The sequence below is a fragment of the Aythya ferina genome (assembly GCF_964211825.1).
Source record: "Aythya ferina genome assembly, chromosome: 17".
Taxonomy (NCBI): Eukaryota; Metazoa; Chordata; class Aves; order Anseriformes; family Anatidae; genus Aythya; species Aythya ferina.
In genome coordinates this window covers 1834254-1846762 of record NC_140316.1, presented here as the reverse complement: position 1 = coordinate 1846762, position 12509 = coordinate 1834254, and the positions used below count along the sequence as shown (strand labels likewise).

General features: G+C 45.5%; 1 protein-coding gene across 6 annotated transcripts in view; it reads left to right on the top strand.

Moving 5' to 3' along the window:
• TMEM132D (transmembrane protein 132D) overlaps positions 1–12187 on the top strand; it is a 271842-nt gene extending 259655 nt beyond the window's left edge. For all 6 annotated transcript variants that reach the window (XM_084491637.1, XM_084491634.1, XM_084491636.1 and 3 more), the window contains 2 exons: positions 4918–5109; positions 9315–12187. In XM_084491637.1, coding sequence (XP_084347763.1) covers positions 4918–5109; positions 9315–10493 — 1371 coding nt within the window. In that variant the 3' untranslated portion in view covers positions 10494–12187. The remainder of the gene's footprint in view (positions 1–4917; positions 5110–9314) is intronic.
• The last annotated feature ends 322 nt before the right edge of the window (positions 12188–12509 follow it).

Sequence of the window (12509 nt, the reverse complement as noted above, 5' to 3'; positions counted from 1 at the left end):
TTCACAGTCCAATCTCTTCTTAAATTCAGACAGGCTCGGTGCAGTGACCACTTCCCTGGGGAGCCTGTTCCAGTGTGCAACCACCCTCTCTGTGAAGAACCCCCTCCTGACGTCCAGCCTAAATTTCCCCTGCCTCAGCTTAACCCCGTTCCCGCGGGTCCTGTCACTAGTGTTAATGGAGAAAAGGTCTCCTGCCTCTCGACACCCCCTTACGAGGAAGTTGTAGACTGTGATGAGGTCTCCCCTCAGCCTCCTCTTCTCCAGGCTGAACAGGCCCAGTGACCTCAGCCGTTCCTCGTACATCTTCCCCTCCAGGCCTTTCACCATCTTCGTAGCCCTCCTCTGGACACTTTCCAACAGTTTCATGTCCTTTTTATACTGTGGTGCCCAGAACTGCACACAGTACTCGAGGTGAGGCCGCACCAGCGCAGAGTAGAGCGGGACAATCACCTCCCTTGACCTACTAGCGATGCCGTGCTTGATGCACCCCAGGACACGATTGGCCCTCCTGGCTGCCAGGGCACATTGCTGGCTCATATTCAACTTGCTGTCTACCACGACCCCCAGATCCCTCTCTTCTAGGCTGCTCTCCAGCGTCTCATCGCCCAGTCTGTACATGCAGCCAGGGTTTCCCCATCCCAGGTGCAGGACCCGGCACTTGCTCTTATTGAACTTCATGCGGTTGGTGATCACCCAGCTCTCCAACCTGTCCAGATCCCTCTGTAAGGCCTTTACGCCCTCATTTGAGTCCACAACTCCTCCAAGTTTGGTGTCATCAGCAAACTTGCTCAAAATACCTTCTATTCCTACATCCAGATCGTTTATAAAAATATTGAAAAGTACCGGCCCTAAAATGGAGCCTTGAGGGACCCCACTGGTGACCGCCCGCCAGCCTGACGCAGCCCCATTTACCATAACCCTTTGGGCCCTGCCCGTTAGCCAATTGCTCACCCATCGTATGATGTTTTTATTTAGCTGTATGGTGGACATTTTGTCCAGTAGGATCCTATGGGAAACCGTGTCAAAAGCCTTGCTGAAGTCCAAAAAAATCACATCAGCTGGTTTCCCTTGGTCCACCATACGGGTGATCTTATCATAAAAGGAACTCAGGTTAGTTAGGCAGGACCTACCCTTCACAAACCCATGCTGGCTGGGACCAATGACTGCTTTGTCCCCCACGTGCGCCTCAATAAGTCCGAGAACCAACTTCTCCATGATTTTACCAGGCACTGACGTGAGACTGACAGGCCTGTAATTGCTAGGGTCTTCTTTCTGACCCTTCTTGAAAATCGGCACAACATTTGCCAGCTTCCAGTCTACCGGGACCTCTCCAAATTCCCAGGATCGTTGAAAAATAATTGAAAGAGGTTCCGCGATGACATCCGCCAGCTCTTTCAGCAGCCGGGGATGAATCCCATCCGGACCCATGGACTTGTAGGGATCCAGGTGGAGTAGCAAATCCCGCACACGTCCAGGGTCAGTTGGGAGTTTGTCATCCCCACCGTCCCGGTCCTCCAGCTCAGGGCACCCTGGGTCCCGAAGCCCATCATCGGCATTGAAGACAGAGGCAAAGAAGGCGTTAAGCGTCTCTGCTTTGCCTATGTCATCGTCTGTGAGGAGACCTTCCCTATCAAGGAGGGGCCCTATGTATTCTTTAGTTCTCCTTTTTCCATTTACATATCTAAAAAAACCCTTTTTATTTTCTCTCACAGACACAGCCAGCTTCAACTCTAGGTGTGCTTTGGCCACTCGAACTTTCTCCCTACAAACACGAACAGCATCCCTGTATTCTTTCCATGACGCCTGGCCCTCCTTCCAGTAGCGAAACACTCTCTGTTTCCGCCTAATCTCCATTAGAACATTCCTGGTCAGCCACACCAGCCTCCTGCCCCGCCTGCCTGACTTGCGATATTTTGGAATTGCCTTATCTTGTGCTTCTAGGAGGCATCGCTTAAAGAGTGACCAGCACTGGTGGACATCGAGGCCTTCAAGAGCAGTTTCCCAGGGGACCTTGCTGACTAGTTCCCTGAGCAGCCTGAAGTCCGCTTTCCCCATATCTAGGGATGAGGTTTTGGTGGCACTTTTCCTTCTGTCACCATACATTTTGAACTCAACCACTTCATGGTCGCTATGACCAAGGCGGCCACCAATCACCACATCTCCCACCAGACCCTCTCTGTTTTCTAGCAACAGGTCTAGGAGGGCACCTTTCCTAGTTGGCTCCGTTAGCACCTGCACCAAGAAGTTATCATCTAGGTGCTTCATGAACCTCCTGGACTTGCTCGTGTCAGCCGTGTGGCACTCCCAGTTAACGTCCGGCAAGTTGAAGTCCCCCATAAGGACAAGGGGAGTTAATCTCGAGGCCTCTCTTAGTTCTGTAAAGAATAATTTATCGGCGCTATCGTCCTGGCCAGGCGGTCTGTAATAGACTCCCACAACGACATCCCCTTTATTCGTTTGTCCCTTGATCCTTACCCAGAGGCTCTCAACTTTGCCATCGCCGACCTGAAGTTCCACACAGTCCAGCCCCTGCTTCACATACATCGCCACCCCACCACCTCGCCTACCCTGCCTGTCCCTCCTGAAGAGCCTGTAACCATCTATCGCAACACCCCAGTCACAGGACTCATCCCACCAGGTTTCGCTTATGCCGATGATGTCGTAGTTGCGGGACTGGGCCAGGACTTCTAGCTCATCTATTTTATTCCTCATACTGCGTGCGTTTGTGTAAAAGCATTTCAAGTGCATCTCCTTACACTCAGCACCTTGTGGATCTGACCAAAGGACCTCACTGGCACACAGCCCCTCTGATTCTAGCGTACCATCCCTTAGGTCTTCACCGGCGCGCCTGGTTTTAGCCCCTTCCCCCTTCAACTCTAGTTTAAAGCCCTATCTATCAGCCCTGCCAACTCCTGACCAAAGATCCTTACCCCTCTCCGAGAGAGGCGCATCCCATCCGGTGCCATCAGGCCCGGTGTAGCATAGACCTTCCCGTGATCAAAGAACCCAAAATTCTGCCGGTCACACCAGTCTCGAAGCCACGAGTTTATGTGAACAGTACGTCTTTCAGCTTCGATCCCCCCTATCGGAAGGACAGAGGCAAACACCACCTGCGCCCCTGATCCTCTAAGTAGTCGCCCCAAATCCTTAAAGTCTCTTTTGATCGCCTGCGGACTTCTTGTTGCTACTTCATCGCTACCAGCCTGAAAGACCAGTAGCGGGTAGTAGTCAGTGGGCCGTACCAGGCGCTTGACTTTCTTGGCAAAGTCTCTCACCCGAGCCCCAGGGAGGCAACAGACTTCTCTGCGGGTTGGGTCCGGTCGGCATATCGGTCCCTCTGTCCCTTTCAGGAGGGAGCCCCCCATAACAATAGCCCTTCTTTCTTTTTTGAAGGATGATGTGGCAATGCGACGTGTAGGTCGCCTTGTCTTAGGCGCCCCCTCCAACTGGGACGGGTGTTTGTCTACTTTGTCATTTAGATTGTCTTGCTCTAGTCCTTCATATCGATTATTTAAGGGTAGATGAGAAGGTGAGGTGGGCAGAGAGAGGGCTTGCCTACCACCCCGAATAGGCACCTGCCTCCATTCCCCCCCTTGATCTAGGTCTCCTCCCGCTGCCTGGCAGGAGGAGGGAACCTCCGTCTTCTGCGTAACAGGAGACGCCTGTGCCGTGGCAGTCTCGTGAGCCTGCCTCAGAGAGGGTAGAGCGCACCTCCACCAGTCAATTTCCCTCTCTGATTCCCTGATGCTCCTGAGCCTGTTCTCCTCCCGGAGCTCCGCTACCTGGCTGAGCAGTTCTTCAACCTGGGCACACCTCCCACAGGCATACCCACCACTGCTGTCGGAAACCGACAGAAGACTGGGGCACACTCTGCAGCCCAGGACCTGGACGGCTGCGTGTTTCCCCGAGCCCTCCGTCTGAGTAGCCACACTGGTGACCATGGCTGGAGATGCCGCACAAGATGCGGAGGCCACGGTTTTCTGCCTGGTCGATACCATGGTCAGGTTCTACGCAAGCAGGTTACAAGCACCGAAGGGAGAGGCAGCTGCAAAAGAGCGACGATGGGCCCCCCGCTCGCCCTGCCCGCGCAAACTGCCACGCCCTGTTTGCCCGTCCTGGTCGCCGCGCTCCTGGTCGCTCGCGCTCCCTAGGGGCAACTTTTAAACAGCCTGGGAGGGGGCGCTGCTGGCTCCGCCCTCGCCTCGTCACCTCCCTCGCGAGGACAGCCGGGTCCCGGCGGCTCCCCCGAGTGGCCTCGATGCCGGACAAAAAGCCCTGCCCGCCTCGGTCCCCTGCTCCGCTGCAGAACACGTCTGCCCCGGAGCCGATCGCCTCAGCAAAAAAATGGATCATTAAATTCAACTTGCTTGCTAATGAACATCTTTGGGCGTCATGTTTCAGTGCACTGACCTCCATGCATATTTTTTAACAAAACAAGCTTTTTTTGTCAATTCTGTATACAGTACCGTGAGTGTTTATTGTAGCAGTATGTTTGTGTTAGCCTTTCTTTCAACGGGAGAGGTAATACTGCTATTTATTCTAAGAATTATGTATAAATGTATAGATTGCATTATATACATACTACCTAAAAACATGGTCATTAACAACATAATTCCATTTCACATGAAGATTGCATTTAAAATATTTAATGCATCTGAAACAGGTGTGGCTATCATTGCAGATGTGAGCAGCATAGCTGATTACAATTACATTGGTAAAAGATGTTATGAACATCCTATTGATGCAGAATACATAAAATGAGACTAGCTGTTTCTTAATTATATTTTAATAGTGTCTGTTAAGAGTAATTCTGCCCATTAAATATCACTTGTCTATATAATAGTATCTTTGTGTAGCCATTTTGCTTGGTGCTATGTGAAATGGCTGCAGCTAACTTTAATTATTTTTTCTTTTCAGATATTGTCCCCCCTTTCAGATGCTATCTTAGCTGAGAAGACAGTGACAGTCCTGGATGAGAAGGTGACAATAACTGATCTGGGAGTGCAGCTGGTAACTGGATTATCACTTTCTCTGCAGCTGAGTCCTGGAAGCAATAAGGCCATCTTTGCTACAGCAGTAGCACAAGAGCTGCTCCAATCTCCGAAGCAGGTACTGTTATAGAATCACAGAATTTCTAGGTTGGAAGAGACCTCAAGATCATCGAGTCCAACCTCTGACCTAACAGTAACAGTCCCCACTAAACCATATCCCTAAGCTCTACATCTAAATGTCTTTTAAAGACTTCCAGGGATGGTGACTCCACCACTTCCCTGGGCAGCCTGTTCCAATGCCTAACAACCCTTTCAGTAAAGTTTTTCCTAAGATCCAACCCAAAACTCCCCTGGCGCAACTTAAGCCCATTCCCCCTCGTCCTGTCACCACGCACGTGGGAGAACAGACCAACCCCCACCTCACTACAGCCTCCTTTAATGTACCTACACAGAACAATAAGGTCGCCCCTGAGCCTCCCTTTTTCCAGGCTGAACAAGCCCAGCTCCCTCAGCCGCTCCTCATAAGACTTGTTCTCCAGACCCCTCACCAGCTTTGTTGCCCTTCTCTGGACTCTCTTGAGCACCTCCTTCTCCTTCTTGTAGCGAGGGGCCAAAACTGAACACAGTACTCGAGGTGCGGCCTCACCAGAGCCGAGTACAGGGGGACGATCACCTCCCTAGCCCTGCTGCCCACAGTGTTTCTTATGCAAGCCAGGATGCTGTTGGCCTTCTTGGCCACTTGAGCACACTGCTGGCTCATATTCAGCCGACTACCAACCATCACTCCCAGGTCCTTCTCTGCCTGGCAGCTTTCCAACCACTCATCCCCCAGCCTATAGCTCTGCTTGGGGTTATTGCACCCCAGGTGGAGGACCCAGCACTTGGCCTTGTTGAACTTCATACAGTTGACCTCAGCCCATCGGTGCAGCCTATCCAGATCCTCCTGCAGAGCCTTCCTACCCTCAAGCAGATCGACACACACACCTAACTTGGTGTCATCTGCGAACTTACTGAGGGTACACTCAATGCCCTCATCCAGATCATCGATGAAGATATTAAAGAAGATAATTGATGAAGATATTAAAAATAATATTTATTATATTTATTATATTATTAATATAATATATTAAAAATAATATTTATTAAAAAACATATTAAATATGTTGCTCACATATACCACATTGTGGAAGGACACTGCTCTAATTCACTACATCCAATCTTACAAGCTGATGGGATCAAGCAGATTTTTATTACTAATAGGCTAATAAAACATTTTCTTTATGGGCACTCTTGTCTGAAGGCCACCAGGTGCCTTCACATAGAGAAACAAAGATCTCACAAAAATAGTGCAATGTCTAAGCTACATGAGTCAACAAATAAGCATGCCCCATCTGTCTTGGTTGCATCCCTCAAATAACACATGCAACTCAGTGAAGTGTCATAAATAAGCAGCACACATACATCCCTTTCTGTCCCATCCAGCACTAACTAGATCAGAGCAGATACTGCCAGCTACATTTCTGAGTTCAGCCTCCTAATACAGGCAACTAAATCAATTTTTTAAGTCCATCTTTAAATGAGAAGGTATTTTGCATACTGCCAAATGCTTCGTCCTCTTTTACTTCCCATAACCATGTTAAATGGCTGAGGAATATCCCTTTCATTCTAGAATACATTCTTTCTAGAATTCATTCTTTCATCCCTTTCATTACTAGAATATGAATCAGCACTGACTCGTTTCCTGATACATGATTTCATAAATCTTTTTTTTTTTTTTTTTTCCTGTTTTTCTTAGTCCCTATATTAGGGATCACTATTATATGATGTTTCCTTTCTCTTCAGTCAGACCTTTCAGACCTTCCCAGGTTCTCCTGGCACGATAAATCTTAACATGTGCCCGAAGGAAATGTGAGTTTTCTCTCCACTGCCCATTAGCTTTGTTCCTGCCTTTGCCACGAGGTTGCTCCATGTGCAATATCAGATGTCCTCTTTTATGTCTTCTGGTTCTAAGAATGGTTCAGCCAAACTTTGCATTGCTCAAGCTCTCACAGATCTAAATCCTCATGCTGACCCATCCATGTGCTGGCACAGTCGCTGTGTACAGTTACTGAGGGCTTTTGGACTTTGCCACATCTCCATCAGTTCCTGTTTGATATTTGTCCTTGTGCTTCTACATTTCAAATTTAAACTTTTTTTTCTAACCCAAATCCATCACTCTGGGTCTTATGTCAAGGATGCACTGGGCTCTTAACTCTTAAGCATGTTCTGAGCTTTAAAAGTAAATGAGTGCAGCACACACATTTGAAATCTGGCCAACTGTTGAGATGCATTAATTCATCATAAGGTCTTATCCTTGGGATGCAAGATGAGAAATAATGCAGTACTTCCATCTTTATAGGGTGATAAAAATCAGGCTCCCATAGTCTTTCAGGAGTTATGAAATCAATGCCAGGCATCTAGAAATAAGGTCAGTAAGCTAATCCATTGCTGACTTGGGGAATTAAACAAAGTACCTTGAAAGCAGCCCCAAAGCTGTGTTCGATGGCATTTAGTCCCAGTATACTTCCCAGCTATGACATTTCTGTTCCCAGAAATGGAGTCTGGATGAGTGCCTCTCTAGATAGAGGGGTATCAGAACAACATCAGATCAGTATTAAACCAGCAAGGAAAGTATGCACACGCCTCTCTTCAAGGCCCGACTCCATTTTGAAAGGCATCTGATTCCTTCCGTTGTTTAGTACATGATTTACAGAGCACAGTCCCTATAAGCAGAGCAATGCAAAATTATTAAATGATTATGCAGGTTTAAGCAACACAGTGGGAAGATGAGAGCCGATTATATAAATTCTATGCAGCCTTCAAGAAACATCCAAAGATTAATAAACACAAAGCTGGGATTTATGACAGTGTCAGCAAGTCTTAGGGCTCAGTCCTGAAACAGAGATAGAAGCAAATCTCCCATTGAAGCACAGGGAGCTTTACAACTGTAAGGATTTCAGAATCAGGCCAGTAGATTATGCACAACACAATCCCAAAAGACTGGAGGCCTATCTTCTGTGATTTGAACAGGTAAATGACTATGTGCTGAAATTATTTAAAAGATAATGATAAATATTTATTCTCTGTGTGTACATTTTGTTATGATGTAAGTACCGTCTGTTTGAAAAAACTGTTTATTTAAAGAAACAAGACTCTTGTAACCATGCTTTCAACAAGTAGGATTATAAGTTTATTGGTTGGGTGGTTGTCTGCCAGGATCCTCCTCAGAGCAAGGTGGGCCTGGCTCCCGCTGGGCAAGAGTGTACATCCTTTTAGACACAGGAGAATCCATTCATCAAGCCAGGAGTCTTTCTGGGGTGGATTCTGCAGTATTTAATCAGGTGTAAGTAGTGAACTGAAACAGAGCAAGTCAGACAGTCAGAAGCAGGAATTGGAGTCCCATGGAGCTATCTGAATTTCGCTTGTAAATGATTTGTGTGTGCCAAGAGTTTTTCAGGTAGCACGGCAAGTTTTGATAGCTGCTTGAGAGTCCTTAGAGGACCTTATATTCAGAAGCAGCTGAGCACATGTTTTCTGAAATATAAGAATTCTTTAAAATGTCTTAGTTAAAAAACAAAAATCAAGGTTCACAAAAACCCTACACATTGCACATGAAAATAAAGAACCGGTACTCAAGTCTGTCCCATTTACATTCAGTAAACCTCCTTGCACTCTGAAGTATACAATTTGTACTGCTGTGACACAAGATTAAATTTCATTATTGTCTTGCTTTTAATTGCTAACAAGCGTGAAAATTATCCTGGCCATTTCCTCAAAAAGCAACTGATCTGTCTCCTCTGCTTGCATAAAACACTTCATTTGAGAGACAAAAATCAAAGACTTAAGGTACGGAGCCATGTATGGGTCTATTTGCTATATTAGGTGTTTTTTAACATGTGTTGTGTGTAACAAGAGGAGACTTTGTATTTTAAGCAGTTTAGAAATAAATTTAATATATTTTTTTTCATTTAAATATACAGCAGTAAATGATTTCAGTAGCTGGTAATGCCTTCTGACATGTAATTTATTATGATGCTGAAGTAGATTCTGTGAAGCCCAGGGAATACAGCTCCTTTAAGCACCTTTGGGGAAACAAATCTTATTATCAACGAGTGTTTTAAACAAGTATTTCTTTTAGCATTAATTTTCTTACTCTCCCTTTTATTTCTTTTCTGGTTATAAACGGTATGCGGATCTTGTGAGGAGGAGGAAATAGACTGGGACAGAACAAATTTCCCTAAGCATTTATTCTGAATGTGTGTATATCTGTTTTATACAAAATAGGAAGCAGCCATCAGCTGCTGGATTCAGTTCAGTGATGGATCTGTCATGCCCCTGGATATTTATGACTCCAAAGACTTCTCTTTGTCAGCTACATCTCTGGATGAGAAGGTGGTCTCCATTCACCATGATCCCAAATTCAAGTGGCCCGTGATTGCAGCTGAGACAGAAGGCCAGGGGACACTGGTGAAGGTGGAGATGGTGATCAGTGAATCATGCCAGAAATCCAAAAGGAAGAGTGTCCTGGCTGTTGGAAGCGGCAGCATTAAAGTAAAGTTTGGGCAGAGTGATGCCAACCCTAACATCAGCGATAGTAAACACAGGGGAAGTGGTGTCAACATAGAAAATCATGCCAGTGACCGGCATCAGAAAACTACTTTGCAGGAGAGAGCTGGGCCAGACAGCCAGTATGACAGCTCCTCGATGGGCCAAGAGCAAAGCAAAGGGACCACCACTCAAAAATCTATTTTAAGTAAAAAAGAAGACAGAGAAAGCCTCCTGGATGATGACAGTCATTTGCAGAACATCCCCATAGATTTCACAAGCTTCCCTGCACAGGTGGATCTGCCAAGAAGCAATGGAGACTTGGAAGAGAATGACCTTGTGCAGACCCCCAGGGGACTCAGTGATCTGGAGATAGGAATGTATGCTCTGCTGGGAGTCTTTTGCCTGGCAATTCTGGTCTTCCTTATCAATTGTGTCACTTTTGCTTTGAAGTACAGAAACAAGCAAGTTCCCTTTGACGAACAAGAAGGCATGAGCCATTCTCATGACTGGGTTGGGCTGAGCAACAGGACAGAACTTCTAGAGAATCACATAAATTTCTCATCTCAACAAGATGAACGTATTACAGCCATTGACAGAGGAGACTATGAAGAGAGCAAATATCTCCTCAACACAAATGCTCCCCAAAATATTAATGGACAAGCTTTTATGTCTACTGAGTCCACATTCACTGAAGGGAAAGAACAGAAAAGTGAACCATCTACTTCTCCTACCTCTAAGAGGAAACGGGTTAAATTCACCACCTTTACCACCATCTCCTCTGATGATGGATGCCCAACTGTCAACTCAATCTTGATGAGCAGTGAAGATGACATTAAATGGGTTTGCCAGGATATGGACCTGGGGGAGTGCAAAGAACTTAAAAAGTATATGGAAAGATTACATGAAAATTTGTAATGAGACACAAGACTTCTTTTGTTTGGTTTGTTTGTTTGTTTGTTTTTCACTCACCTTCTGCCTTTAATTTTGGGTAGTGGGGCAAAACATTGTACTGATAACAAGAATCAGCTGGTGGATAATAACTCCATGGAGCCCCCAAAAGGCACCCAAAAGCAGCTGGGAGATCGGAGATCCTGGACAGCTCTTAAAATTCAAGTCTTGTCTGTGCTCAGAGATGGAAGTAAGAGATATGTGAGACTTTTTGATGCATGGTAACGTGACAAAAAAACTAGCAAAATAATATGGTCTCATTCTCTGAGCTTTCCCAGGAAATCAATAAATATAAGAAACTCCAGTGCAGTTTGGATATTACAAAGATTGCACAGCTCTACTGTTCAATATTCTAAGCTTTGGTTAAAAGCAAAAAATTGGTCTCAGAATAAATAGATCAACAAAGACAGCATGTCATTCAAGACACATGCAGAGAATATCCATCCAAGAACATTAATTTAAAGCTGACACAAGCCAACAGTGTGAGCAAAGCAGCTCCCAGAGCTGCAAAGTCATGAGTTTCCAAAGAATGTGGAGGGGAAAATGGAGTAACTGGGCTGTTTACCAACCAGCATGTTTGCCTCCCAAGCACTGAGAATGGATACACATATACAGCTAAAACTGAAACTGTCTTTTTAAGTAGATGCCAAGGTAACAAACTTTGCTAGCCAATTTTCAGTATTTCTTAATTTGTAAGATAGGAGAAGATATAACCTACACTCAGAATACCACTCATACAAAGGAAGGTCTGTTTTGGAAAGTTTGAGAGAACAAGCTATTTTTAAAAGCCCACTTTCTTTGGTTGTCCTGTTTCAAATTTATATTCTCAGCCATTTCCCAGGAGTGCACCCTGTCTGTTGTTCTGAGGGCACTTGCTAGCTTCAGTCAACTTTGGGAGCACAGTGGCTTCTCCCTTCCCTTCCATGCACACTTGCTTCTCCATGGCGTGCTCTCATCCAGCATGGACACTTAGTACAAAGCCAGTACTTGCTTTACATGCTGCCATTTACCAAAGTTGGCCACTCTCTAGAGTAAGTGTAACTTGTGCTGAACTCAGACACAAACAGCAACTGCCTCTTTGTTCTCCCCCTTCCCGGGAGAGGTCAGGTTGTTCAGTTCCTCCTGCTCATGCTTCTTTAGGCCCCTGCTCAGCATGTTTAGAGGGCACCCAAAGGTCACAGAGGAGTGCTGCACATCCAACTCTGTTGAAATCTGAACAGCTAAACTCAATAGGTAACATTTGTTTCTCCCAGAAGTGATGGTTATCTTTTGTTTTCCTCTGATAAGGATGTACATATGGTAGCATTTCAGTCATTTCCCTTTGAGTCTGATACACCCTCCAGCCCTAAAAGCATGACATTTTTTGTGCGGTCCAAAAGCAGTCTCTGGTGACCAGTGGCAAAGTGCCAAGGCATTAACTAAATTCCAGCTTATATTTCAAGTTATCCTTTATTTTCCAGAGTGATTCCTTGCCCCCCTTTTATTATTAAGTCTCTTTCTGTCATTGAATCTAGGTTGCTCTGTTTAATGCACACCCACCCTCCCACAACCACTTAGATTGAATCCCTCTATATTTAGAATGTACTGTAGATTGTAAGAATGTAATATATATATTTATAAACATGCCAACTGTGAATAAAATTTGCATTTTAGTGGCTTCATTTTTTTTCCTACTCTGAACGCCTCTCTCCTTTCACTGTCAGAACATTTACCCTAAAAGAGACTGGCAGCAATATGGAGACTTGTCCTTTGATGAAATTGTGAATTATGGATCTTGGCACAATCTAGTTACAAAGTTTTATGTTTTACATTCTGCAATGTTGGAGGAAAAAGATATAACATCAACAACATGTTATACTACAAATGTATTTGCACCAAGTCACCCTTCCAAGATTTGAAACTAGTTGCAAATAAATCCATTAAATCCATGTGCATATTCCTCTCTTGAAAGCCTAATATGTGAGTTCATGATTTGGGTGTGAT